General features: G+C 37.6%; 1 protein-coding gene across 5 annotated transcripts in view; it reads right to left on the reverse strand.

The window, feature by feature from the left end:
• Window positions 1-27,421, reverse strand: part of SBF2 (SET binding factor 2) — a 474,987-nt gene that overhangs the window by 10,286 nt on the left and 437,280 nt on the right. For all 5 annotated transcript variants that reach the window (XM_042906593.1, XM_042906592.1, XM_042906591.1 and 2 more), the window contains 5 exons: window positions 23,810-23,994; window positions 20,067-20,243; window positions 17,924-18,025; window positions 17,041-17,226; window positions 2,303-2,429 (listed from right to left, as the gene is read on the reverse strand). In XM_042906593.1, coding sequence (XP_042762527.1) covers window positions 2,303-2,429; window positions 17,041-17,226; window positions 17,924-18,025; window positions 20,067-20,243; window positions 23,810-23,994 — 777 coding nt within the window. The remainder of the gene's footprint in view (window positions 1-2,302; window positions 2,430-17,040; window positions 17,227-17,923; window positions 18,026-20,066; window positions 20,244-23,809; window positions 23,995-27,421) is intronic.

Genomic DNA, 27,421 nt, shown 5'->3' on the forward strand with positions numbered 1-27,421 from the left:
TTATGTTTCTTTTTTCAGTCGTTGGCTGTTCATTATGAAGCCATTTAAAGTGTTTTCTTATTTAGTAATTTATATACTGCAAATCATGGTCATGAAGACTTTGGATGATAGAAGGGTGTGGTCTGTATCCTTGAGTGACTTAACAAAAGCCAAATGTAGTGGGTGGGGGAGGTGCTTCAGGGAGTTTCTGATCCTATCTTTGCACCCATCAAACAGTCAATGTGTCACTCACATGAGCTCACTTTTTTTTTTAAATAAGCTTTAAAAACAAAAGTTTTATTATTTATTTTGAGAGAGAGACTGTGTGAGCAAGGGAGGGGCAGATAGAGAGGGAGAGAGAGAGAGAGAGAGAAGAATCCCAAGCAGACTCCGTGCTGTCAATGCAACACCCAATGCAGGGCTCGATCTCACAAACTGTGAGATCATAACCCAAGCCAAAATCAAGAGTCAGATGTTTAACAGACTGAGCCACCCAGGCACTCCTTCTTCTTCTCCTTCTTCTCCTTCTCCTCCTCCTCCCCCCCCTCCCCCTCCCTCTCCTTCTTCTTTTTTTTTTAAGTAGGCTTCACATCCAGTGCAGAGCCTAATGCTGGGCTTAAACTCATGACCCTGAGATCAAGATTCAGATGCTCAACTGACTGAGCCACCCAGTAGCCCCAGGAGGTTATTTCTTTAAAAGGCCAGGAAGGGTGCTTCCTTAGCAGTGCTGTCTTGCTTTGAATGAAATGACTCAGTCAAAAGTCAAGAAGCAACTTATCAGTTTATCAGAAAAGATGGTCTCAAGCCCAACTCTGCACAAAATCCTGTAAGAGGCCCCCAAGACTAATTAGTGTTTCTAGTCTACCTTTTAACTGCAGAGTCCAGTGTGGTAGTTTTCAACCCTGGCCACACATTGGAAAAATCAAGGGCTTTAAAAACCCCCAATGCTTAGGTCTTGCCTCAGACCAATTAAATCAGAATCTCTGAGGATGAGTCCAAGCAGATATTTTAAAAGTTCTCCAAGTGACTCCAATGTCTCTTGTAACCAGCTTTCCTTCATATCTTCCCAAAACATGGGTGCTTAAGAAATTATAAAGTTTCTGATTATGACGTGTGGAACGACAATTCTGAGTCAACAAAGGTCTAGAAGTATAAATAAGAACCAGTGCTGTCTCCCTTCCCAACAGTATAAAATATCACACTAGACAATTTTAACAGCATGCACTGGAAAGCAGTATGTCCCAAGACATACTGTAAACTGTAAACTGAGAACATCAGTAAATATTTTCAGCTACTAGAAGAGTCTTTTTTATGAATATCCAGGTACATATACTGAAAATAGCTGATGTTTTTCTTTGTTGTCTTCTTAACAAGATCCTGTACATCCTCCCTTCTCTTCTCCCTATAACAACAGAATGTAAAATCCCTGTGGGAATGTTTTCACAGGGGGCGCCTGACTTTTAAAATCTACTCTTTACAAGTATTACTGCTCTTAAAAATTATAATATTGATGGAGATGTCTAAAATTTAATGAGTTATTATTATACACTATAAACTGTGCTAAGAAGTTTACAAATATTTCGTAATGTGATCATCATGACCCAAAGGCGTAGGTGCTATTATTGTACTCATTTTAAAGATGAGGAAACTGAAGAAACTCAGAGAGGCACCTAACATGTCCAAAGTACTCAGTTGGTACTGGGAATACTAGAATTTAATCCTGTTCTATTTCCTCCAGAGCCTTTACTGCTATGCAAAGTGCCTCCAAGGGCAGGCACCTTTCCTACCAGAGTGTACCTGGGATGGAAAAACTAGGTCAAATGTTTCTCTTCAAACGGTGATACCACTTTGAGATATTAAAATAGTAAGCAGATTTCACCTTTCAAAGGTGCTACAGGGAAGACCACTTGCAGTCCCTAAGAGCTAGTACAGCACATAATCTCAGAATCTGGGCACTCGTTCCTACCTATTCTACTTTTATAAATCCTAAAATGGCCTTGCCACACTTGGGGGTAGTTATGTTATTGGAGTTTTCAATTAAAAACACAAAAAAATGGGGCATCTGGGTGGCTCCGTTGGTTAAGCTTCTGACTTCGGCTCAGGTCATGATTGCATGGCTCATGAGTTCAAGCCCCATGTCAGGCTCTGTGCTGACAGCTCAGAGCTGGAGCCTGCTTCAGATTCTGTGTCTCCCTCTCTCTCTACCTCTCCCCTGCTCATTCTCTCTCTCTCTCTCTCTCCTTCAAAAATAAACATTAAATTTGTTTTAAAAAACACACAAAAACTATCAAAAAAGATGAAACAAGGGCATGCAAATACATACCATGCTCTAATCTTTCATAGTCTGAATCCAGGAGAAATGTTTTAAAGCGATTAGACACATAGTGGAAAGCCAAGAACTTCAAGTAATAGAGATTGAATTCAAACTCAGTTGGATACTGGTTGTGAACCTGAAACACACAAGGCAAAGAAAAGAGTAAGACCCAAACTTAACAAAAACTGGATGCCACGCCACTGAATGATGTCCTGATATATGCAGGAGACCATGTGGTCACTCAATCAACTGAATCCCTACCGTAAGTGGAGGTGGGAAGGAAACCAGCCTTTCTGAGCAACTACTATGTGCCAGACACCATGCAAGGGGTTTTCAGAATCATAATTTCATTTACTCTCCATAACAACACTATATGATAGGCATCATTCTTATCTGGTTTTATTGAGATATGATTGACATATAATGTGTAAATTAAAAAAAAAATTTTTAACATTTATTTATTATTGAGAGACAGAGAGAGACAGAGCATAAGCATGGGAGAGGCAGAGAGAGGGGAGACACAGAATCCAAGGCAGGCTCCAGGCTCTAAGCCTGACGCGGGGCTCGAACTCATAAACCGTGAGATCATGACCTGAGCTGAAGTTGGACGCCTAACCGGCTGAGCCACCCAAGCGCCCCATAATGTTTAAATTTAAGGTATAAAATGTGATGATTTGATACACATATTTATTATGAAATGATTACCACAATACGATTAGTTATACCTTTATCACCTCACAAAATTACCTTCTTCCTTGGTGAGAACATTTAAGATCTAGTCTCTTCGCAACTTTCAAGTATATAATACAGCATTGTTAACTATAGTCATCATGCTGTACATTGGATTTCCAGAACTTATTTCTCTTATAACTGGAAGTTTGTACCCTTTAACTGGTATTTCCCCATTTTCCCCAAACCCCAGCCTCTGGCAACCAGCATTCTACTGTTTCTATGAGTTTGGCTTTTTTAGATTCCACATATAAATGAGATTATACTGAATTAATTTTTCTCTGACTTATTTCACTTAGCATAATGTCCTCAAGGTCCAGCCACGTTGTTGCAAATGGCAAGATTTCCTTTTTTATTTTTTTCTCATGGCTGAATAATATTCCATTGTTTATATATATAACATTTTCTTTATCCATTCATCTGTAGATGGACACTTAGGCTATTTCCATATGTTGGCTATTTAGTGAATAACGCTTCAGTGAATACAGGATTAGAGCTATCTCTTTGAGATACTGATTTCACTCCCTTGGATAAATACCCAGAAGTGGGACTGCCAGATCATAAGGTCATTCTATTTTTAGTTTTTTGAGGAACCACTTTTTCACAGTGGTTGCACCAATCTACATTCCCACCAACTATGCACAAGGGCTCCCTTTTCTCTACATCTTAATAGGTGTGAGGTGATATCTCATTGTGGTTTGGATTTGCATTTTCCTGATATTAGTGATGCTGACCACCTTTTCATATGCCTATTGGCCACTTGCATGTCTTTGGAAAAATATCTATTCTATCTTATCCTCTGAAGATAAGCATTATCATTCCCACCACCTCTTCCCCCATTTAGAAACAAAGACGCTGAGGATGAGTAAGATTAAGTAACTTCCCAAGGTCATTAGACAGTAACCAGTGAGACCAAATTTGAATCCGGCTTGTTAGACTCCAATAGTCTGTGCCTTATTCACTGCTTTATACTGTGCTAATACTTGATAGACATAAATTATCACAAGTCATAATTTTCCCTTCAAGTGTTTGTGGTGTAATAGTGGGTAATAAAACAAGCAATTTGGCAGTGAAAGGAATGAGAGAGGAGGTGGTGGTTTAGGGGACAGCAAGAGATCTTTTCTGGACAAAAGAAATACGACGTGCCTGTCTGAGGACAATGCAAGAGAAGCCAGTAGAGAGAGAACAAGTTGTGGCAAAAGAGCTGGAAACTAAGAGAGTAAGGCTCCAGGAAAGCAAGAATGAATGAGACTACAGGCCCAGATATAGGGAACAGCTTTGGAAATGAGGACGGACAGATGAGTAGAAGAAAGATACGTTCAAGTGCCAAGGGAAGGGGGAAGGGCTTATGCCATTTAACCTGATTGGTCATCATGAAATTAGACTGTGAGGTCCTTGGACATAGGAATAAGGATGAAAGCATGATATGGGAGGGAGGGAGCAAGGCAGAACTTGGAACGGTCACTGAGCTATAGTGTACTTTAGACAAGCTGCATGCAGACTCTGTGGAGCCATCTTATGGTGGCAGAAGGTAGGCTGATGACCTCGTGATACTCCAATCAACCTAGCAGTTTCACCTCTCTATGACTCAATCTCTCATGGCCCGTTAGAGAATTTTGTTTGGTTGAGAGAAGTTCCAATCATAATTATACTTGCTTAAAAGCTGTTTCAAATGAACACTTTAGGCAGGCTGTCTAGAAGCCAGCTTTTCTCTCCATGTTTAATTTGGCAATGTAGACCCACACTTGGTCAGCCAAAGTGAGCAGGCATGTATGTTGATATTACAGACTAAAAGATCAGTGAGAATCTATTTTTTTTTAATGTTTTTATTTATTTTTGAGACACAGAGAGACAGACACAGAGTCTGACAGAGAGACACAGAGAGGGGAGCGGCAGAGAGAGAGGGAGACACAGAATCCGAAGCAGGCTCCAAGCTCTGAGCTGTCAGCACAGAGCCCGACGCGGGGCTTGAACTCATGGAGTGTGAGATCATGACCTGAGCTGAAGTCGGATGCTTAACCGACTGAGCCACCCAGGCGCCCCTGAGAATCTGTTTTTAAAAAAATTTTTATGTTTATTTATTTTTGAGAGAGAGAGAGAGAGAGAGAGAGAGAGAGCAAGGAGGGGGAGGGGCAGAGAGAAAGGGAGACAGAATCCGAAGCAGGCTCCAGGCTCTGAGCTGTCAGCACAGGGCCCAAGGCAGGGCTTGAGCCCACAAACTGTGAGATCATGACCCAAGCCAAAGTCAGACGCTTAACTGGCTGAGCTACCCAGGTAGCTACCCCAGATCAGTGAAAATTTAAAGTCACGATCTGGATATCACTGATTTATTAAAGTTTATCATTTGGTTAGAAACCTAGTTTTCTGTGATTAAAGGTGTTTTTTCCCCTTGACATTTTCTTATTGGTTTTTTATTTATTTTTTTTTTTAATTTTTTTTTCAACGTTTTTTATTTATTTTTGGGACAGAGAGAGACAGAGCATGAACGGGGGAGGGGCAGAGAGAGAGGGAGACACAGAATCGGAAACAGGCTCCAGGCTCCGAGCCATCAGCCCAGAGCCTGACTCGGGGCTCGAACTCATGGACCGCAAGATCGTGACCTGGCTGAAGTCGGATGCTTAACCGACTGGGCCACCCAGGCGCCCCTCTTATTGGTTTTTTAAATGAACTAAAAATTTACCTCATAATATGAAGTAAAATGGATTTTAAGAAAATGTTTTAAAAGGGAGTGTGACTCTCATACAATGGGCTTATATACTGTGGAGTTGCTTCCCTTATCTGAGCCACTTCCTGTTGCATCAGGTCTCCATAAGACAGGAGAGCTTTCCATGGAACATGGCTCTGAATAGCTAGGTAATGTGCCCTATTCTAAGGTTTTAGAACTGCAAGCTCTTTAGTCTGAGCTTCTGGTTCAGAACCAATAGCACCACCCCAATAGCCATTGTGCACATGACAGAGAGGGGGTGACTCAGGTTGTGGATGGTAGGACAGAAGCAGGGGACAAGCCCGAGATAGAACTTGGTTCCCTTCCATTTGAGTCTCAGGGAGGAGAAATATTCAACGTGCTCAGGGAGAGTGAGCTCCAAGAACAACTTTGCCCCAACAGACATTGGAATACACTTTGTTACTCACAGGGGAAGAAGAGTTCAGGGCTATTTCTACAGACCCAGTCCATAATAGATTCTAAAAACTTTAAAAAATCTTTTTATTAAACAAAGCGCCAAATAACAAAACATTTCTCTCAATAACTATTTTCCATAGAAACCACTTGCCTCATACATGTCTGTATCTTTCCTTGATTATTCTGATACTTAATATGCTTAAGTATGTAATTTTGAAGACCCACTTATGAGGTAAAGTAGGATGGAAATGATAATGAATATGACCTTACATTGAACTTACAGGCATTTCAGGGAGATCATATGCTAGGACTAAGAAGCAAAACTCTACAAGTGGAAAAATACTTTCACAGCCCACTGTACTGAGTGACTGGCCTCACCACAAATCCCAGACCCTACAATTATGTTAGAAAGGTTAGACACTTCTCAAGGACCCTGGCACTCACCCTGCTTGAACTGGAATTGGTGCTTAGATAGCATCATCGTGATGGTGCTTGGGGCACTATGCTTGTGCCTGTATGTGCCACAAGGGCACCTGCAGTTGCTAACTGCTTGGGGTTGAAAAACAATCTGCCCCCAAACTGAGGTTAATTATCAGGTTTACTGGAAGTAGAAAAGAAGAGGTAGAACAACTTTTTTTCTTTCTCTTTTTCTTTTCCTCTTTAGCAACAGTTTAAGAAATAAGCATGTGAGGATTTCTTCAATGGAAAAAAAGATTCAGATTGACCTGAATGCTGGATTGATTAATACTTAGATAACCACATCTGGAATCTGACATTAAGAAACACAGGAAAAATGTCTATTTAGATCCTCTGTCCATGTTTTGTTTTGTTTTGTTTTTTAATCATTGAGTTATAGGAGTTCTTTATATATTGTGGGTATTAACCCCTTATCAGATATATAATTTGCAAATATCATCTCCCATTCAGTAGTCTGTCGTTTCATTTTGATGGTTTGCTTCATTGTGTGGAAGCTTTTTGGTTCAGTGTAGTCCCATGTGTTTATTTTTGCTTTTGCTTCCCTTGCCTTTGGTGTCAGATCCATAAATACATCGCTAAGACTGATGTCAAGGAGCGTACTGCCCATGTTTTCTTCTAGGAATTTTATAGTTTCAGTCCTTACATTCAAGTCTTTAATCCATTTTGAGTTAATTTTTGTGTATGGTGTAAGACAGTGGTCTGGTGTCATTCTTTTGCATGTAGTTGTTCAGTTTTTCCATTTGTTGAAAACTGTCCTCTCTCCACTTTATGTTCTTGGCTGCTTTGTTGTAAATTAATTGTCCATATATGTGTGGGTTTATTTCTGGGCTCTCAATTCTCTCTTCTAAAATGTCTTTTTACCATAATAAGAAATGAAGACTTGATTATATTCACATGGCAAAATCTGGTGCTTAGATTTCCAGTAAAAAAGAAAAATTATACTTTCTCTATTTAGTCCTATCTTCCAGAGACTCAGTTTGCCCAGTTCACTGGCTTTTTTTCCCCTCCTTGTCAGTGTGACATCTAGACTCTCCCACTGTAAAATTCTACAGTAGTCTCCAAAAAGCACAATCCATGTGCTTCCTTCTCTCTGTTAAGTATTGTTTTAGTAGAAGCAATAGGGTTAGGCCAAAGAGATCTCATCTAAGGACTTAAGATATGGGGAATAAGTGAGAGATTAGAGGTTTGTTAGCCAGGAGACTTTTTTTAACAGCTTTAATGAGGCATAATTGATGTACAATAAGCTGCACATATTTAAAGTGTACAATTTGGTAAGTTTTGACGTATCTATACACCCTGAAATCATTGGCACAATTAAGATAATGAATATATCATTCGTAACTCCTAAAAGTGCCTTGGGCTCCCTTTGCCTCTTCCTGGACACTTTCTTCAAGCAAACATTGATTTGCTTTTTGTCACTATAGATTAATCTACATTTACTAGAGCTTTATATAAATGGAATCATAAGTATGAACTCTTTTTTTGTCTGCCTTCTTTCACTAAGCATAATTCTTTGAGATGCAGACATGTTGGGTTATCAGTAGTTAATTTCTTTCTATAGTTAAATAGTATTCCATTGTATGGATATACCACCATTTGTTCATTCATAGCTGTGGATGGGCATTAAGTTGCTTCTGGATTTCTGGTTGTTATCTATAAAGCTGCTATGAATAGTTATGTATAAGCCTTTGTATGGGCAAAAACTCTCATTCTCTTGCATAACTGCCTAGGGATGGAATGCCGAATCACATGGTAGGTACAGGTATGTTTAACTTTTTAAAAAATGTCCAAACTATTTTCCCAAATGGTGGTACAATTCTGTATTCCCTCCAGCAGTGTTAGAGTTCTGGTTCCTTCACATCTTCATCTATGCCTGAGGTAGTCAGTTTAAAATTTTTTATCCATTAAAATAGGTATGTAGAGGTATTTGGCTGTGATTTTAATTTGCATTTCCTAATGACAAATGATGTCAGGTATATTCTCATGTGCTTATCTGCCATCTGTACCTCTTGGTAAAGTCATTACAAATATTTTGCCCACAAAAAAATAAGTTGGTTGTTTTCTTATTACTGAGTTTGAAGAATTTTTGAATTATTCTGGACATAAGTCCTTTAAGCAGATACATAATGTGCAAATATTTTCTCTCTCTCTGATTTGTCTTTTCATTTTATTAACAGTAATTTTTGAAGAACAAAATTTTAAATTTTAACTAGGTCTAACCTTTCAATTTGTTCTTTTATAAATCATGCTTTTGGTGTTGAATGTTAAGATACCTTGCCTTAACCCAAGGTCACAAAAATTCTTCCTATATTTTCTTTTAGAAATTGTATAATATTAGGTCTTACATTTAGGTCTATGACCCCTTTTGAATTAATTTTTATACTGTTACTAGGTTTGGATCAAAGTTAAATTTTTTTTTTTTTTTTTGCATATGGGAATCCAATTGTCTGGCACTGTTGGCTGAAAAAAACTATCCTTTCTCTACCGATTGTTTTGCACCTTCGTTGAAAATCAGTTGTCTGCATATCATATATGTGTGGGACTATTTCTGGACTCTCTTCCTTTCCATTGACCTATCTATCTTTACATCAATTATCACACAGTCTTGACTACAGTAGCTTTATAATAAAATCAGATAGTGCAAGTCTTCCAATTTTGTTCTTTTTCAAATTTGTTTTGGCTATTCTAGATTCTTTGCATTTCCATATGGATTTTAGAATGAGCTTGCCAATTTCTACAAAATAGCCTTCTGGGAGTTTGATTGTGATTGCACTGAATCTTTAGATCAATTTGTGGAGATTGACATTTCAACAATATTGAGTCTTCTGAGCAAGAGGTATCTCTTGCTTTGGTTAGGCCTTTAATTTCTCTCAGTAAGGTTTTGTAGTTTTCAGTGTCTAGGTCTTTAACTTATTTTGTTAGATTTCTTTTGCGTTCTTTGATACTATTGTAAAGGTAATAATTTTTACATTTCAATTTTCCAATGATTCATTGTTAGTCTGTGGAAATAGTAGTGAGTTTTGTATATTGATCATGTGTTCTGTAGCCTTGCCAGATTCACTTATTCTACTAGCTTTTTCTTTTTTTTTTTGTAGATTCCATAGACAACTGTTGTTTGTGAAAAAAGATAATTTCACTTTTCTAATGTGGATGTCTTTATTATTATTATTATTATTATTATTATTATTATTTTCTTGCCTTATTGCATGGCTAGGATCTTTATTTAGTACAATGTTGAATAGAAGTGGTAAAGCAGACATCCACATCTTATTACTGATCTTAGGGGAAAAACATTTAGTCTTTCACTAGTAAATATGATGTTAGCTGTAGGTTTCAAAAAAATACTATTTATAGTTTGAGAAAGTTCTCTTCTATTCCTGGTTTCCTGAACATTTTTACAGAAATGGGTTATATTTTGTCAAACGGTTGTTTGAGTCTATTGGTTTTGACCATATGGTTTTTCTTTTTTAGTTTCTTAATATGGTGAATTATAGCGATTGATTTCAAATGTGAAACCAACTGTGCATTCCTGGGGTAAGTGCCACCTGGCCATGGTATATTATCTTTTATTTATTAAAATTTTTTTTTATGTTTTATTTTTTTATATTTGAGAAAGAGAGACAGAGACAGAGAACGAGCAGGGGAGGGTCAGAGAGATGGAGACAGAATCTGAAGCAGGCTCCATGCTCCAAGCTGTCAGCACGGAGCCTGATGTGAGGCTGGAAACTTGCAGTGAGATCGTGACCTAAGCCGAAGTCTGACACTTAACCAACTGAGCCACCCAGTTGCCCCTATTATGTTTAAATATTTTGTTGGATTAGATGTGCTAAAATTTTGTTTAGAAAATTTGCATGTGTGATCATCAAATGTGTGATCATCACAGATACTGGTCTATAGTTTTCTTTTGTTGGCTTTGTCAGGCCAGGGTAATGCTGGTTTCATAGACTGAGTTGAGAAGTATTACCTTTGTTTCAATTTTCTGGAAGAGTTTTTGTAGAATTTCTATTATTTCTTCCTTAAATGCTTGGTAGAATTGACCAGGGAATCCACCTGGGTCTGAAGTTTGCAGTGTGGAAAGATTTTTAACTACAATTTCAATTTTCTTAACAGACATAGACTTATTCAAATTATGTATTCCTCCTTGAGTGAGTGTGGGAGTTTGTGTCTTTCAAGGAATCTGTCCATTTAATCTAAACTGTTTATTTTATTGGTGTAAAAATGTTCATAATATTCCTTTACCGTGCTTTTCATATCTGTAGACTCTGTAGTGATGTCATCTTTCTCATTTCTTTTTAAAAATTTTTTTTAACATTTATTTATTTTTTAGAGAGTGAGAGCATGAGTGGGGGGAGGAGCAGGGGCAGGGTACACAGAATCCAAAGCAGGCTCCAGGCTCTGAGCTGTCAGCACAGAGCCCAACACAGGGCTTGAAATCATGGACTGTGGGATCATGACCTGAGCCAAAGTTGGACGCTCAACCAACTGAGCCACCCAGGTGCCCCTCTCATTTCTAATATTGATATTTTGTGTCTTTCTTTGATCAGTCTCGCTAGAAGTTTATCAATTCTATTGATCTTTTCAAAGAACAGCATTTGGATTCAGTATTTTATTCTTTCCTGTTGGCCACAAGATTTTTGGAGCCTAAAGGCAAATCTGCTTCAAATGAATTTAGCCTTATTATAATATGCAGAATTGGAAATGATAAGCATTTCAGTCTATAAATTAATTCTATATGAGCATTTCCCCAAATATGCTGATGAGTAGAGTTTAGGCCTTTGTCAGGCATCATCTGGATTCTGTTGTCCAAAATAATTTTGTATTTATCTTGATGAAAGACAAAAATATACAGATTTAAAAGACAAAGCTATGTGAGGTATTTTAGTTTTGTTTTCCATTACGGAGTGAAACTTGCCAATTTCACTTATTTATAAGAAGAGAATATGAAATGGAATTTGGAGAAACATGAATTTATAGGGTCTTATATTTTGCCCATGTGCCATTAAGTACTTTATAAAATTTAAAGGCCCATAAAATAAGCTATGACTCAAATCCCAGGAAAGATCAACATTTTGGGAATAAAATATAGTAGGTCAACACTGGATTTTACTTTCAAGATTTAGAAATGTTAAGCTACAAGAGACCCTATATAGGATGGTGTCAACATTGGAAAAACTGTGGGTATGGTAGATACACCCTAGAAAAACAAGCAACTAATGTTAGTTTTTGTTATTTCAAGATTAAGATTTAACAAACATTAACTGTGCAGTTTCTACTGTACAAATGATTTTATGTAAGATTTATAATCCTTCTGGGGTGCCTGGTGGCTCAGTCAGTTAAACGTCTGACCGGCTCAGGTCATGATCTCACAGTTTGTGGGTTCAAGTCCTGCATTGGGCTCTGTGTTGATAATTCAGAGACTGGAGCCTGCTTCAGATTCTTTGTCTCCCTCTCTCTCTGCCCCTCCCCCACTTATGCTCTGTCTCTCTCTGTCTCTCTCTCTCAAAAATAAATAAACATTAAAAAAAAATGATTTGTAATCCATCTGATAGCTATGCCTATCCATGTATCTATCTAGAAACCAAAGCACAGAGAGGTTGAAAAATTTGTTAAAGATCAAAAATTAGTAAGACTGATACATAAACTCAGTTTATGGGCTCAAAATATTAACAACTTTAATACAAAATTGGCTTGTTATAAAACAGCTTGGATTGTGTCAGTTTCTGCCAGTTTTCAGATGAATGAGGAGCAGGCAGACACCAGAAACTTTGAATATGCCATTAATCCACTAACTGCAGTCATTTGTCAATACTAATGGATAAATTTTATAGTCATGAAACTGTTTGGGGGCAGCCTAGCTCCTTACACATGTGCTCACAAGGAAAGTTCATATCTTTAAAAGGCAAATAGTTTTTCTCTTTGGAACAGGACTTGGCATAGTGCTGGCATTTTAACTGTGAAGACAACCATCTCTTACAGCCAGACCAGAGTGAGTCAATTTACGATTTGAATAAACTTCAAAAGCAAAGGTGTAACTAGTATTTGTTTTTCTCAAACAACAGGTCCTCAAACAATAAGTTCTAAGTTCTCAAAGATTTACTCTAATGTTGAAGTAGAGAAGATGCTTTCCTATACTCCATGTTTTCGTTTATATCATACAGGTTTGTTCCTTTGGTATTGTATTTTAAAAATAAATTTTAGGTAAAAATTTCATTTTTATATTTTGGATGTATTTCTTTTGAATTTGGTTCAACTATTTTAAGAAAAGGAAGCATCCTGTAATGATATCATTTGAACTAAGCCAATTTCTTTTAGAAGCAACAAAAAATTTGCCAGATGTTGCTATTATGAAACAGTGATCTAGCATTTTAATTCATCTGACACCTGGATATACTGGCATAAACAATGGCTTTTTATATGATGAGGCAGTTCTAATTTAAGATCAGTGCTTCATCTGTTTTCTTTGTAACTCTATTAGTACTAATGGACAAGTCTAGGCAAATTTCCATAGACTGCCTTTTGGCATTCAGCATGTTAGAAATGGTTAATAAGCAGTGAACACATTCCACCTGGGAGTTTCGCTTGCTGCTGCGCAATTTTGCACTTTTTTTTTCTTTTAAATGTTGTTGGGCCTGGCTCTGTTTTGTGTCCCCGAGAGACTGAGGACAGCAGTAATTCGAATTGTCTGGCAAAAGCCAGAGTCATGTAAAGCACTAGTGTTCACTTGAAAGGTATTCAAAGAAGGCGTTTTCTAATGCCTAAAACTAGTATGTAGGAGATGATGAAACACTACCTTATAATTAAGTCAGCAAGAGTCAGAGCACTATTTGTTAACTATAGTCTTCTTAGTCTTCTGTTTTTGAATGAATAAACAATCCCTTTTCAGCACAAAGTAATTTGCTTCACCAAAGCTGATACCTATCATAGTCAAGCATCCTTTAAATACTGCAATTAAGGTCATATGCTCGCTTTGCCATGACTTGCCTGCACTCAGGATATTATGTGTGAGGGTACTAAGGCAAATGACAGTTCAGGAAAATTTTTAAAAATTCATATTTTAATTAAAAACATCTTAACGTGATACAACCAGATTTGAATGACTACTAAAGAGGTCTTTAGACCCTGAGCAATATTATTTTCTACAGTTTGTGAAGCATTCACCTACAAATAAGTGAACTTTCATCAAAGTTCAATTTATATAGAACATTTGAATTTTGACTCATTATTTAAAATGAAAAGTTGCTAGAAATACACCTCAAGTTGTTTTATATAACTTAACATTACACAGTTTTAGCATCTATTATAATGTATTCTGAAGACAACGGGAATATAATTCCTACTTCATTTTAGTTTATGTTAAGTTACTTTGTTTACATCACTTAAGAGGTACTCACAAAATACAGGTTACTTTCAAACATTCTAGACTATTCACACTCCTACACACCACCAACAATAAAATATAAGCATTACATTTCAAGTAATTATTACTATACTTGGGATACAATAATGTTTTCATTTTCAAGGACAGTATGTCTTCCATGAGAACCTCTCATTTCTTACTGATTGTGAGTGGATTCTTTAGCTGACTCTAATGTTTAGGTATGCAGAGTTCTGCAAGTTGAACATGGATATTTAACATATGTAATAGTGCATTTAACTTAAGCAAATACAGCCATACAAACTCAGCCCCCTGCAACTCTCCCTTAATTAAAGGAAAGGAAGTTTTAAAAGGTAAAAAACTAAAAGGAGGTAGGGAGAATGAGAGGGGAGACAGTAGCAGGTCAAGAAAATTCAGCACATTTGTGAATGATGAAAACAGAAGGAAGGACAGCAGTAAATGACAGAAGATGAGAAGCTACACTGGGATGCCTGTAGGATGACAATGATTTGAGAAGGCAACAGCTTGCCCTGTAAATCCAGAAAGGCCCAGGGCTCAGAGGCCCCCAAGTGCTGAGTAACATATATAGGGGTGAGATGAGAGCCCAAAATGAGGACTAGATGTAAGTTTATAGAGGAGGTGGTGAGATCTCCAGGGTCCTTTCCAACCCCAGGCAGTCATGTGATTGTCTCCTTGAAAGCAAGAGATTAGAGGTTTGTCCTCTGGAAAAACCAAACTTGATGAGCTCTGGGCTTGGGAACAGCAGGCACGACTGGGTTGGTGACAAGGCTTGAAGTTGAAAATAACATGGAAAAAGAAAAAATCCGCACACTCAAAAGGGATCTCCCTGGACCCATTTCTTGCCTATTTCTAAGAATCAGGCAGTCAGGCTTATAAGTATTCTCTGGGTACCAGACAGACAAATTTTTCTCTGGAGAAACCACATAGCTGCTGTTTTCTTTTTCTGGAACTCCAGTTAACTGAGATGTTGGACTTCCTAATTAAAATTTTGTTTCTTAGGTTCACTGAAGTATAATTTACATATAACAAAATTTCCATATTTTCAGCATATAGGCTGATCGATTAATTTTGGTCACTGTACACATCTGTGTAGTCACCACCACAATTAAGACAGAATAGTTCCCTCATCCTAAAAAGTTTGCTTATGCCCTTCCATCGTTCTTGACCACTGGTCCCAAGAAACCATTGATCTGTTTTCTGTCACTGCAGTTTTGCCTTTTGTAGAATTTTCTATAAATTAAATCATATAATGTGTAGTTGCTCTTACCTGCCTCCCCATACCTCTGTCAGTTATACTGAGAAATAACTGACATACATCACTGCATAAGCTGAAGGTATACAGCCTAGTGCATTTGCTAAGTGATATAAGAAGGCAATGAGCAAGATAATAAGAAGTGCTGTCATGAAGAACTCATATGCTTTCACCTATCTAGATGTGAGAAAAAAGATGCTTGCTCCCTCCCTTGGTCTCAGTTAAGCTTTCTGTTTCAGAGACAATGGGGCTCTAAATGTCTTCCTCATCTATCTGCCAAAAGGAGTATGAAATAAAAAGACTAATAGTAAAATAGTAAACAAATATATCATTTGCTGCAAAGATTTAAAATGTAAGCTCAACCTGGTCACCAGCTTCTCCAGATGCTGCTTGGACAGAATTAATTGAAATTATTCAATAGATCTTTTCTTTAAGAAGCCAATTAGAGCAATCAAAAACAACCACCAGAGTGTGTATGTGGGGGGTAGGATCAGGGGGATGGAAAGTTGCAGCTAATGGGTATGGAGTTTTTTTTGGAGTGATAAAATGTTCTAGAATTGATTGTGGCAATTACACAAATCTGTGAATATACTAAAAACTATTGAACTATACATTTTAAATAAATGAAAAATTATGTAGTGAATTAAAAGAGCTGATCAAATTATTAATAGACTAAAAAACCAAACCAAAACAAAACCCATATACCAACTTGGCCTCTTAAAAACTGAGAATAAACTGACAGTTGATGGGGTGGGGGTGGGAGGAAGGGGAGGGTGGGTGATGGGCATTGAGGAGGGCACCTGTTGGGATGAGCACTGGGTGTTGTATGGAAACCAATTTGACAATAAATTTCAAATTAAGAAAAAATAATAAATGAATACAAACTAAAAAAAAAAAAAAAAAAAAAAGAAGACTTAGTTCCAGTTTTGGTTCCTAAAAACATTTCCACCTTTCCTTCCAATAGGTACCTGAGGCCAATCATTCCAAGGAAGCTCACTGTTCTGACACATATGTTTGATATGCCAGAACCCATTCATTTTGTGGTGCAGATGAAACAAAGCTGGAAATGTCAGTCCTGCTTTTCCTAGGCCAATTTAGCAAAGCCAGTGCCAGGCAATTCTCAAGCCCAATCCTGATTAAGGCCCCATTAGGGAGTTTATATCTTATGTGCATGAGATGAAGGCAGGAGGGAGCCTAAAGCATTCACACCTCCCCCACTCCCCTGCTCCTGCTGGGTTGGACTGGATTATATACCTGTGTTTCTGTCTGGTCCTTTGATTAGCCCTGAGTAGGTCACTGAGTAGAACCGAGCCAGGGTTCTCAACCTCATAGGCTTGCCTGATTGGGCCCGGATTCTTTCTCTAGGGGCTGGCTCTACCTTCTATATTCCTAGGCACAAGCTAAAGTCCTCTCAAACTGGGAAGACCATCTGTTGCATTTCAGGCTCTGCCATTACCTAGAGATTTTTGCTGTTTACCATAGGTCAAACCTTTCTGGACAACAAACCCAAGTTTGCTCCTCTTCTTGGGAGATGATAATTTAGAGTGCTGGCCACTTCACATGGGGGCCAGCCTAATAGCCAACTCAGTTATCCTAATTTCAGAAACCAACTAGTTCTCTTCTTTTCTATTACCAGCAATCCACTGCTAAGATTTCAGCAGGTCCATCAGAGTCATGACATGAGGATACCTGGCACAGCACTGCAATGGCTCGATAAATGCTAGTTCTTTTCTTTCCTTCATATCAAGTCAATTTAAGCTTGCTCTACTTACCTGGTGTACACAGTCTAAGAACTGCAGGAATATGGGAGTAAAACCACTACCCTGACAGTTGAGAGTCAAGCTGCTCCGCTGACTAAATTTATGACCAAAAGAGAGCCACTCTTTTTCGACCAACATCCGGAAGCCTTCAAGTGTCCTATAAAAGGGATCACTGAGTAACTGAACCAAGGATGTCACCTAGGGCACAAGCAGGATGGATACTTCATTACTTTCAGTCCTGAAAAAATTTTGTTAGTAAGACAAGCAAAGTCACCTCAACAGCAAATTTGTTCACTAACTGCTCCACGACAGCCAATCAAATTAATTCTGCAAACTTTCCAGCAAAAACTAAAACTCAGATTCATTTTGGCTACATGTTTTCTTTCAGAAATTATGATTTTAATCTTTAGCTGGCCAGTTTGCTGACTGCAGCCCTCTCCTAGGTTAATTAATAAGGCCAGAGTATCAGTTCAAACCGACATCTACTTTTTGACAGGTATAGATTAATGTCTTACTGTAGTTTATATTTATACTTTCCCTTTTCATGTGGAGTGGGTAAAGGAGGAGCTTATTGAAAGCCAGGGAAAGGGCTGATAAAACCCAGGAAGGATGATCCATGTTCTACCCTCTGATCAAGTGCTCCATTTGTATGCTCACATGGTGTATCTCTCATGTGGGAGCCTGATGCCCTGAGCTGAAGCTCCAGGCTATATTGTGCTGGGAAGCTCAGGACTCAGAGCTTTCTCATGGATACTAGGTGTTTTTAACACAGGACTTTCTCTGTCCATAATTACATTAGTCATTATACAAAAGATTCATCTGCAGAACTTAAAAACAACTGAATTTGAATACAAATATAAAACTAAGTATCTGAAAATATGTTTTAAGAGTTTACTTGTGCAGTGATGTCCCAGCCTTCCTCCAAACAGACCAAAACTGAGGAACCATTCTCAAGTACTTCTGATATAACCACAGCCAGCTGCATTATCCTGTGAAGCTAAGAGATAAGAAAGGAGGCCACAATTAGACCAGGCACTTTCTGAGCACCAAGAACACACAGACTCATTATCAACCTTAGATAACAAAAACAAGTTAGGGATAAAGTATTTGGACAAAAGAACCATGTAAGTTTTAAATGCTTTAAGTTCTTTGTCAAAATCAAGATGAAACAATGACATAATTTAAAAGCAGTCACATTTAAAAATAATGTGTTCAAATGATATATCATGAAATAAACTGACCTTACATGATCTCCTCAAAGTAGAAGAGTTATATAATTCCATAGAGTGGAAAAGAGAGATTCTATAAGTGGCCTTACCAAAACAGTTACTGGATGTAAAATTTGCTTTTCTATGATGTAGTCAGTTCTATTTCAGATACTCTTAGTTTTTCTGTAATTAGATAGTGAGGATGGTTGCACAACTCTGTGAATATACTAAAAAGCACTGAACTGTACACTTTACAGGGTTGAATTTTTATGATAAACGAATTTTGTATTTTAAGAAAGACACTCTTGTTTGTACTGTGTATTAAATGGGAAGAAGACTCAGATTTGTGCTCAGCTTTTTAAGCCAAGCCAACTGACTCAAAGTCCCTAATGAACAATTAAGCTGTGAATAGAACATAGAGATTCAAAACCAAATGTATATTGTAGTTTAAAACTATATTTTAAGTATCACTTGATGTAATTTGTAGATGAATCCAACTTTCAACTAACACAAAACAAAATTAACTCCCCCATATTTTAAACAGAGCTAGGCTATTTTAAACCCAGGAACAAGGCATATGTCCTCTCCAGCAATGGGAAGCTCCTCACTGTTCCTTTAACATAGCCTGAATTCTCTTGGGCTTAGCATTTGCTCTAAGTTAACTTTTAAAATGCCAATATCCCAAGTGGGGCAGTATTTTCCACTGTTTTTAGTCATGAACTTCTGGTATGAATCTACTTTGGAGTAAGAAGCATAACAAAGAATGTACCAGAAGCACAGATAGATAGGTTGAGTGGTGGGAAGTTTGGGGCTGGTGCTCATAGCTTAGGGACAGAAGGGAGTTTTGATCAGCTCCTTCCATGAGTACTCAAAGTATCTAGATTTATAGCTAATTGTATATATGGCTTTTTTTTTTTTTTTAATAGTTTAAGTATCTTGAGAATAGTCACTGCCCTGGGTACTCCCATCATTTCTTGGCTTATGGAAAACAACTCTTTTTCCTCCCTAAGAGAGGCAAGAGGCTTGGAGGCAGATGGGAACAGAGATCAGAGGGGCTGGGAACTCCTACAGGGGGCAAAGGAATAATGGGTATAGCATCAATGGTTTAAAAACAAGGCTGAAGGGTATATTGCAGAGATGCTTTGGCCAAATGTCTGCGTCAGTGTCTAAAACATGCATGTCATAAATACCTTTCTTATGTGGTTTGGAAGAAATGTGGGTTATGTGTGCTGGGATACCTATTTCTCCTTAATTTCTCAATAAGAGTTTAATTAAAAACATCCCAAGTTTGACTTAGCTGAAGAAGGGATATGTGTTTTTTTCCTAAACTTTAGGTAGGCTTTGGGGCATCCAATATGACTCTGGTGGATGGTTTGAGGGTGAATCTAAAATCTACAGACAAGGAAAAGGCAGAGACACATGGAAGGTGAGAAAGTAAGAGGGAAAGGCTCTTGGAATCATCTAGAAATCAAATTGTGTCCCTGGATCCTTACTCTGCTGACAAAAGAGCAGAAGTCCTATAAATATTTGTTGATTAAATTTGCTGCATATCAAAAAGTTTCCATCTAACAATAAAGATCTCCTCCTTAGCATCCTGTGAAGATTAAGTTTTCAATTAGAAGAGATTGAAAACCCAGGGATGAAGAATTCTATCCCCTCATCTTCTATATCACATGTTTCCTGGAACTGAAAAACCTTTATGGAGCGTGTACAATAAGGAGAGAATGTCAGGTAATAGGGAAACACAATACTTTTTTCTCAAATATCAATTCTGTATATCCACTTGAACCTCTTTCCTTGAGTTATAAGACACACTGCTCTAGACATTACCTGCGGGAACCACTCAGAATCTCCCAGGGCTTTCAGGAAGGTCACTTCTGAGTCAGTAGGGATGGTGCTTGGAACACAAGCCCTCATCAATTTTTTAAAACTGGCTTTTACTTGTCGGATGTCATGAAATTCAACAGGAACAAACTCACAATTTAAAGCAAATTCTAACTTGAAGTTCTGTGGGTGAAGATGCATAGAATTAGGCATATGAAGTGCTATAGGTAAAAGAGCACTGTTTTTAATGTCAATACTTGATGATGTACAGTTAGTTGAGGCCAAGTTGCTATAGAGGTTGCAGAGGTCAAGAAAGTCAATCCTGTGGCTAATGTGTCAGTGTTACTGGAAAGAGCCATTCAGTAAGGTCTTGTGGTTTGACTTGGCTTGCTGTCATTCTGAGAATTTGGAGAGACTACTGGTAGGCTGGAACCTGCTGGAACTTATAACACCAAATATAAGCCAATTATAAGGCCATGAACCTGGAGTCTAAAGAAGAACCAATGACACGTGGACAGCATGATTAATCCAAAACTAAGTCTTCCAAGATATACACTGTAATGAAAAGGTAATATACTGTTGGTTTCAGAACTCTACAAATTGAAGTTTGTGGACATACACATATTTGTTTCTTATTATGTAAGTAAAACATAGTCATTGTAAAAGTGAAAAAAAGTAGAGATAAACATTGAGAAGGCAATAAAAATCATCATCTCACTGCCCTAACACTATTAACATTGTAGTACTCTTTTAAAGTGAATATACAAAATTTTATATGTAGTAAAATCTGAAAGGCTTTCTGACTTTTAGCTTTGGGACAATATTTTTTTTCACACAATATGACACATTTATCAATATATATTTATTTGAATACTTTAATCATTTATATCTTTAATCCATATGGAATTTATTCCATGTGTGGTTGCATTTGTAATTTATAAATGCTAAATTGATGGCCCTTTGATCTATTTTGTTTTGGTAATCTTGTTGCTTAGTTCTGAGGATTTAAAAACTCTCAACCTTCTCATGCCAAAAAATGAGTTAGTTTTCTCAGACTCTTTGCACTTTCTTCACATTCTGCCCAAATAACTCTATTATATTATTTTTCTTATTTTTTAATGTTTATTTATCTTAGAGAGAGAGTGTGTTTTTCTATTAGTTTTTTTAAAAACTTATAATAGATAGTTCACTTTCCAGGAGAACCAGGTTCCTTTCAATTTCTCAACTATACATGAGGTAGGTATGCTTATCTTATAAACCAGAAACTATCAACCATAGTGTTGACACACATTAGGTCATAATGAACTTGTTACTAAGTATAAGGTATTAAAGTATATAAACTGAAAAAGGTAAATAAGGGCAATTCAAGTTTATTTAGAATAAGCCACTCTCTACTTCCTTGCGTTTCTATATGTCTCCTTTGTGGGGAGAAGAAAGTATCAGGTTGCAACTAGACGGCACTAGGCTATCCAGAATGTGACACATGTCAGACAGGTAAGGACTACACTCTATAGATACAATTCAATAAATAAAAAGAAAAACTTGAATGGAATATACAAAAATCCTAATTACTACTGTGCCAGGATGGTGGAATTATGTATATATGTATGTATGCATATATATATTAAAGCTTATTTATTTTGAGAGAGAGAGAGAGAGAGAGAGTGAGCAAGTGGAGGAGGGACAGAGGGAAATAGAGGATCTGAATCAGGCTCCATGCTGACAGCAGAGAGCCTGAAGTGGGGCTCGAACTCACAAACTATAAGATCATGATGCTTAACCAACTAAGCCACCCAGGTGCCCCAGTGGAATCGTTTTTAAAATATAATACTTTACTGATAAGAGAGAAAAGGAGAGAGACAAATAGAATGATAGCAAGAAAGAAAGAGAGAAAGAAAGTAAATAAAGGCATGAAGGCAGAAAGAAAGAAAAAGAAAGAAGGAAGGAGGAAGATGGGTGGCGTGTAGGGGGAGGGAAGGGAGGAAGGGAGAAAAAGGAACATGAGTCCCAAGGACTCAGTCTTTCTTACTCATACATACATGATCATCCAGTTAAACTGAGGACTGATGTGCAAAGGCAATGGCAGAGGTGAGAACTGAGGAGACAAACCTTGGAAAGTGATTCAGGTCATGAATAAGTGCTGTGCTGAAGTGTGGAAAGTCTGTGCTCTGGGAAAGACACTGGTGCCAAAGAGGCTGTACAGGCAACCCTGGATTACTGTTGAAAAGTGTTCCAACTATTTTCTGGATATAAAGTTATCTGCTGTATCAGAAGACACATGTGCATACTTAACAATTGAGCACTATACCCAGCAGTTTCATGCCCTCTCCCCTAAAGGTTGTGACTAAGTGATTGCAGCAGTCTTGGCAGTGGGAGGGGAGCTAGCAAAGCCAGCTTGCCATAGAAGAGATGACGCAGTCATTGGCATCTTGAAAACCGAGCATGTGGGATCCTGCTCACAGCCTCTGCTCCACAGTTCAACTGAAGGTCTGTCTCTATTGCCCAGTGCTGACTGAAGCACTGGGCTAAACTTTGAGGGGATTTCTGAATTAACAAATACTTTTATTTCCCACAAACCTATCAGTAGTAATGAAATCTATTTTGTAATGTGTGAATTGCAAAAACAAACCCAAGGAAGTGCTGCTTTTAGAGGTAGAGACTATCTTTACAATTTATAGGACCTGAGCATAGTGAAGCTCTGTAGCACAATCACGTAAAAGTAAGATAGGGGTGCCTGGGTGGCTCAGTCGGTTGAGTGTCCGACTTCAGCTCAGGTCACGATCTCACGATCCGGGAGTTCGAGCCCTGCATCGGGCTCTGGGCTGATGGCTCAGAGCCTGGAGCCTGCTTCCGATTCTGTGTCTCCCTCTCTCTCTGCCCCTCCCCCGTTCATGCTCTGTCTCTCTCTGTCTCAAAAATGAATAAACGTTAAAAAAAAAAAATTAAAAAAAAAAAAAGTAAGAAAAGGGGCGCCTGGGCGGCTCAGTCAGTTAAGTGTCTGAGTCTTCATTTTGGCTCAGGTCATTATTTCATGGTTCGTGAGGTTGGACTCTAGGCTGACAGTGCAGAGCCTGCTTGGGATTCTCTCTCTCTCTCTCTCTCTCTCTCTCTGCCCCTCCCCTGCTCTCTCTCTCTCTCTCTCTCTCTCAAAATAAATAAACATTTAAAAAACCAAAGTAAGAATAAAGGTGATTAGGGCTTCTAATATTTTGAAATTTCTGATATGCCTTAGGACATGTGTGTCTAACCTTGCAAAGTTAAAAAAAAAATTAACTTAGAAAACAATCTTGGCCTTCCCTTGTCTCCATATGCGGGGCCACAGCTTTCTTTTGTTCACTTTTCTACCTTTCTGTAGCTTTCTTTATCAATAGGGATCTATTTTGCCAGGGGCACAGATTTCTATGGAAGCTAAACAAGACAATGGAAAAACACAGCCCGAATAAGCCTTATTTCTTTTTTGTATGTACACTTCCTAAGATTCCTGATGTTTATGCTGATTTTTTCATGATTATGTGTTAAGTATATTTTCGTTGCTAATAAATATGCAGATATGCATATGTATCTCGATATAAGTATATGCAGATATACATACATATGTATGAGCTAAAATTTTTTTTGAGATTGATTATTAACTCCAGATTAAGAATCTATGCTGTAAAATGAAATTTCTAGGAAAGCTGTTTGAGGTAAGTTTTATAGACTGCCTTTGTGTATCCATAAAGTTTCTAAGTGAGAAAAAGAAATCTTACCCTTAGTTGCGACTTTTCACCAAATATATAAAGGGCCGTTTGGCGTTTCAAGAGCTGGTTTTGCAGGTAGGTGCTGTTACTAAAGGAGGCCGAGTGGTCCCTGCCTGCCAGCCGGGCGCCAACATCAATGAAAGATGTTGGAGAGCTGATGAGGCGAGTGCTAGAGCGAAGACTTGCCCAAACACCTTCACAAAAGCCAAAATAATGGAGTGAGATAACCTGATGTGGGAATGCCACTGAATAGGGAAAAAGATGTATGCTCTGTAGGGACAATTTTAGAGGTAATAGCAAGTTAATTCACCTAAGTAATCATGGATCATATCGGTCATTTGTTGTTTACTTTTGCAAATATAAGCATTATTCAATACAGCACTTCCAAATCACACAATCTTAGGGTTGGAGGGAGCTAACAAGTCACCCAAGTCAATCCCATTTTTTGTATTTTGATGTAAAGTCAGTATTTATAAGTAAACGCTGAGATCACAAATAGAAAGAGTGCACGGACACTGGGAAACAAAAAATGCGGGCAGAAGGCAACAATGTGAAAACATGGAGTGACTCAGTTTCTCAGGGTTTCATGAAAGAAGTAGGGAACACTCTTCTGCTTTAGTCAGTCAATGCAATAAGGAATCTAGATTAAGTAATAAATTAGAACTTTACTATACCTACTAAAATCTGAGGCTGGATCTAGAATATTTGTGTGTCATGCCCAAATGACATAATTTTAAATTAGTAAAGATAGATTCTAGTCTTTTTGTCCCAGTATCCGTGAAAAATAGAAGTTATAAATTTAGTAATGCACATTTCACTGATATGTAGGAGGCTTTATTTAAAATTTACAGTCAAAAGCAGATGTCTTCTAAGGGAAAGGCCAAAGCTAAGTTACTAGAAGAATCTCATGTTATAAATGGACCTTCATTATATTAATTAGAAAAATTGCATTTCTACTAAATATCCAATATTCAAACACAAAGGCAAATATTAAGCCTCAAACTTGACCAGCACTGTAGTACCTTCAAAATAACAGAGCCCCTTATAAATGCCCATAGACTACGGCGCTCATGCTGGTGATAGGGTCATTGGCGTATAGGACACTATCACTGCTTGTCTATAGTGGGGTTCCTTCTCTAGACCTAGAAAGACTCTTTGAGAAGCTTTAATATTTGCCAAATCAAGTCATGTTTCTAGGAGACTGAAAGTCACCATAATAATGCCTGTCTCATCTGCTTCTTTCTTTATAAGCATTTATAGGGGCAGGAGACCAGTTCCCAAGAAAAGGTTTTGTTTAATGGATTTGTTTTTCAGATTTTTGCTTAACATGAATGAATCTTTCTATATAACTTACAAGCTTGTCTTAGATATTATGGCAAGTGTTTATAAATGGAATCACAGAGCAAATTCAGAATGTGGATAAAAATAAAGGACATAATTTGACAAACAAATGTGAAAAAGGTTACTTGTAACAAATATGCTTCCAGATGAAGATGGTTCAAAGGAGTGACACATTAGGACAGATAATACAGTACCTTGATTATGGATTCTTCCCTTAGTTGAAGATTTGGGGTTTGACTGAATAAAACATTTATCTCTGTACCCATGCACTGGTAAGTAAGATTAAAGACAGAAGGAGGAATGAAATGTAGATAGCAGCAAACATCAGAGCAAATTGAGTAAGAGAAGAATAGGTTATTTAATTTTTGAACTTGAGTTAACATAGGGGGAAAATGTAAATATAATAAAAGTAGAAACTGCAATTAACAAATAAAAAGCTGCACAGTCACACAAAATAGATGAACTGAGCGCCTGTTAAATGAAATTTCAGCACCTGATTATAAGTATTATAAGCACAATGAAATGGACAGCACAGCAGAGCGCCACTAACAAATTATACCAAATGGAACACGCTTTTGAAGATTGTCATTTGGCAAGAAACAAATTTATATAATAAAATTAAGGAATTTAGAAGGGGGTAAATGTTAGGAATGCATTGGCCCTAGTATTTAAGGAGGCTGATTTATTGGCAAATGCTATGTGTTGTACAACACGTTTGTTCTTTGAGCAAGGTTATCACATCAGGAATGAAGCTCCAGTAACCATTTGGAATAACTAAGGGCATATTTTTGCAGTAAAGCATCAAGCATTGCCACACTATCTTCTTTTTTTCTTGTCATTTTGAAATTACATTTATTTTTAATACAGTTATGAGAAACAAAAATTCATGATCCTGTGACAATACCCAATGCCACTAAAAAATACAGCTTGTGATGATTGAAGTCACGACTCCTCCTAAAATCCCTACTTGCACCAAAATGATAGGCAGTATTAGAGATAACACTTTTGTAATTTGAGTAATATTGTTTTTTCCCGACAGAAAAAAAGTGCTTCGTGAGTACAGCAAACTTAGCCTGGTAGTAACAAAAGCGATGAACAGTGGGTTACAGTTAATGACATTATTTCCTGAGCAAAGGAACTGCTCAAGTCAATTAAGGAAAATGACTCTGTATTTATTCAGGATTGAAAACTTTAACAACAGTATTATTAAGCTATATATTGCAAAGCTGCATATGACATAATTTGATAATAGAAAAATCATTAGCAGCGTTATTTCATTTCTGTCTCACTTCTCTGGAAGCAGAAAATGAAGGGCAATAATGGCTTTAGTGGCCAAAGGAATTCAGAAAGCTAAGGGTTGTGAAGGTGCTGGCTGACTGCACACAGGGAATTCTATTGCAAGACAGAACAAAGACCATGGGACAACATGGTAAAAGCACAAGGCTTCCTGTGTGCTGCCCACCTGCTCTCCTTTCTGCTAAGGTTTTGAGCTTCCCGATTGGAATATGGGACACTAAATACTTATAGTGAAGTTTTAGTGGTTGGTTCCTGATTCTGAGATACTGTTCCCTGAACATATACCACTTTTGCATGTTAGTCTCTCTACCTGGAACTACTTTTCACATTTCTTTACCTGACAAATTCCTTATCCCTTAAGATCCAGGAACAATGTGAATTCCTAGGAAGTGCATTCTTCACTGTCCCCAGACTTGTAGAGAGCTCTACTTGAACTGTGATTACATTGCATTGTGATTATTAGCACATTTTATTCTACTAGATTTTGCGATCCAAAGGGTAGGGCCCTAATCATATTTATTCTTGTATCCATGCTGAAAGCCTAATTTATAGGTATTAAACACATTTGTTGATTATTTTCTTTTTGAAAATTGATACATTATGAGCTGTTGTGGTCCTGCTAGTATATCTTCAACTCTGATTATCTGCCCTGATTATTTGCTCTGATTAATAATATAATTATTATTATAGAGGCTCATTAATGAAAAACTGCCAAGTATTTATCACATAGCAGAAAATCAGCAATAAGAAAATGGGCTGTATGGACATGGGGCCAGCAGAGGGCTTTGAGAACTGTAATCCAATGGGGCATTACGCTAGTGCTTTGGTGGTAAGGTCTACTTAGCTTCTTGAGTGTTTCCTAGGTGTCAAATACTTGTTCTGACCATGTACTACTGACTTGGAGTCAGGTTTTTTCCCAAGCTGTAGGGTCCCCCTTAATGGTTTTAGTAATCACTTTACTAGATCAAGTTGGTATTTTCAAAA

The sequence above is a fragment of the Panthera leo genome, chromosome D1 (assembly GCF_018350215.1).
Source record: "Panthera leo isolate Ple1 chromosome D1, P.leo_Ple1_pat1.1, whole genome shotgun sequence".
Lineage (NCBI taxonomy): Eukaryota > Metazoa > Chordata > Mammalia > Carnivora > Felidae > Panthera > Panthera leo.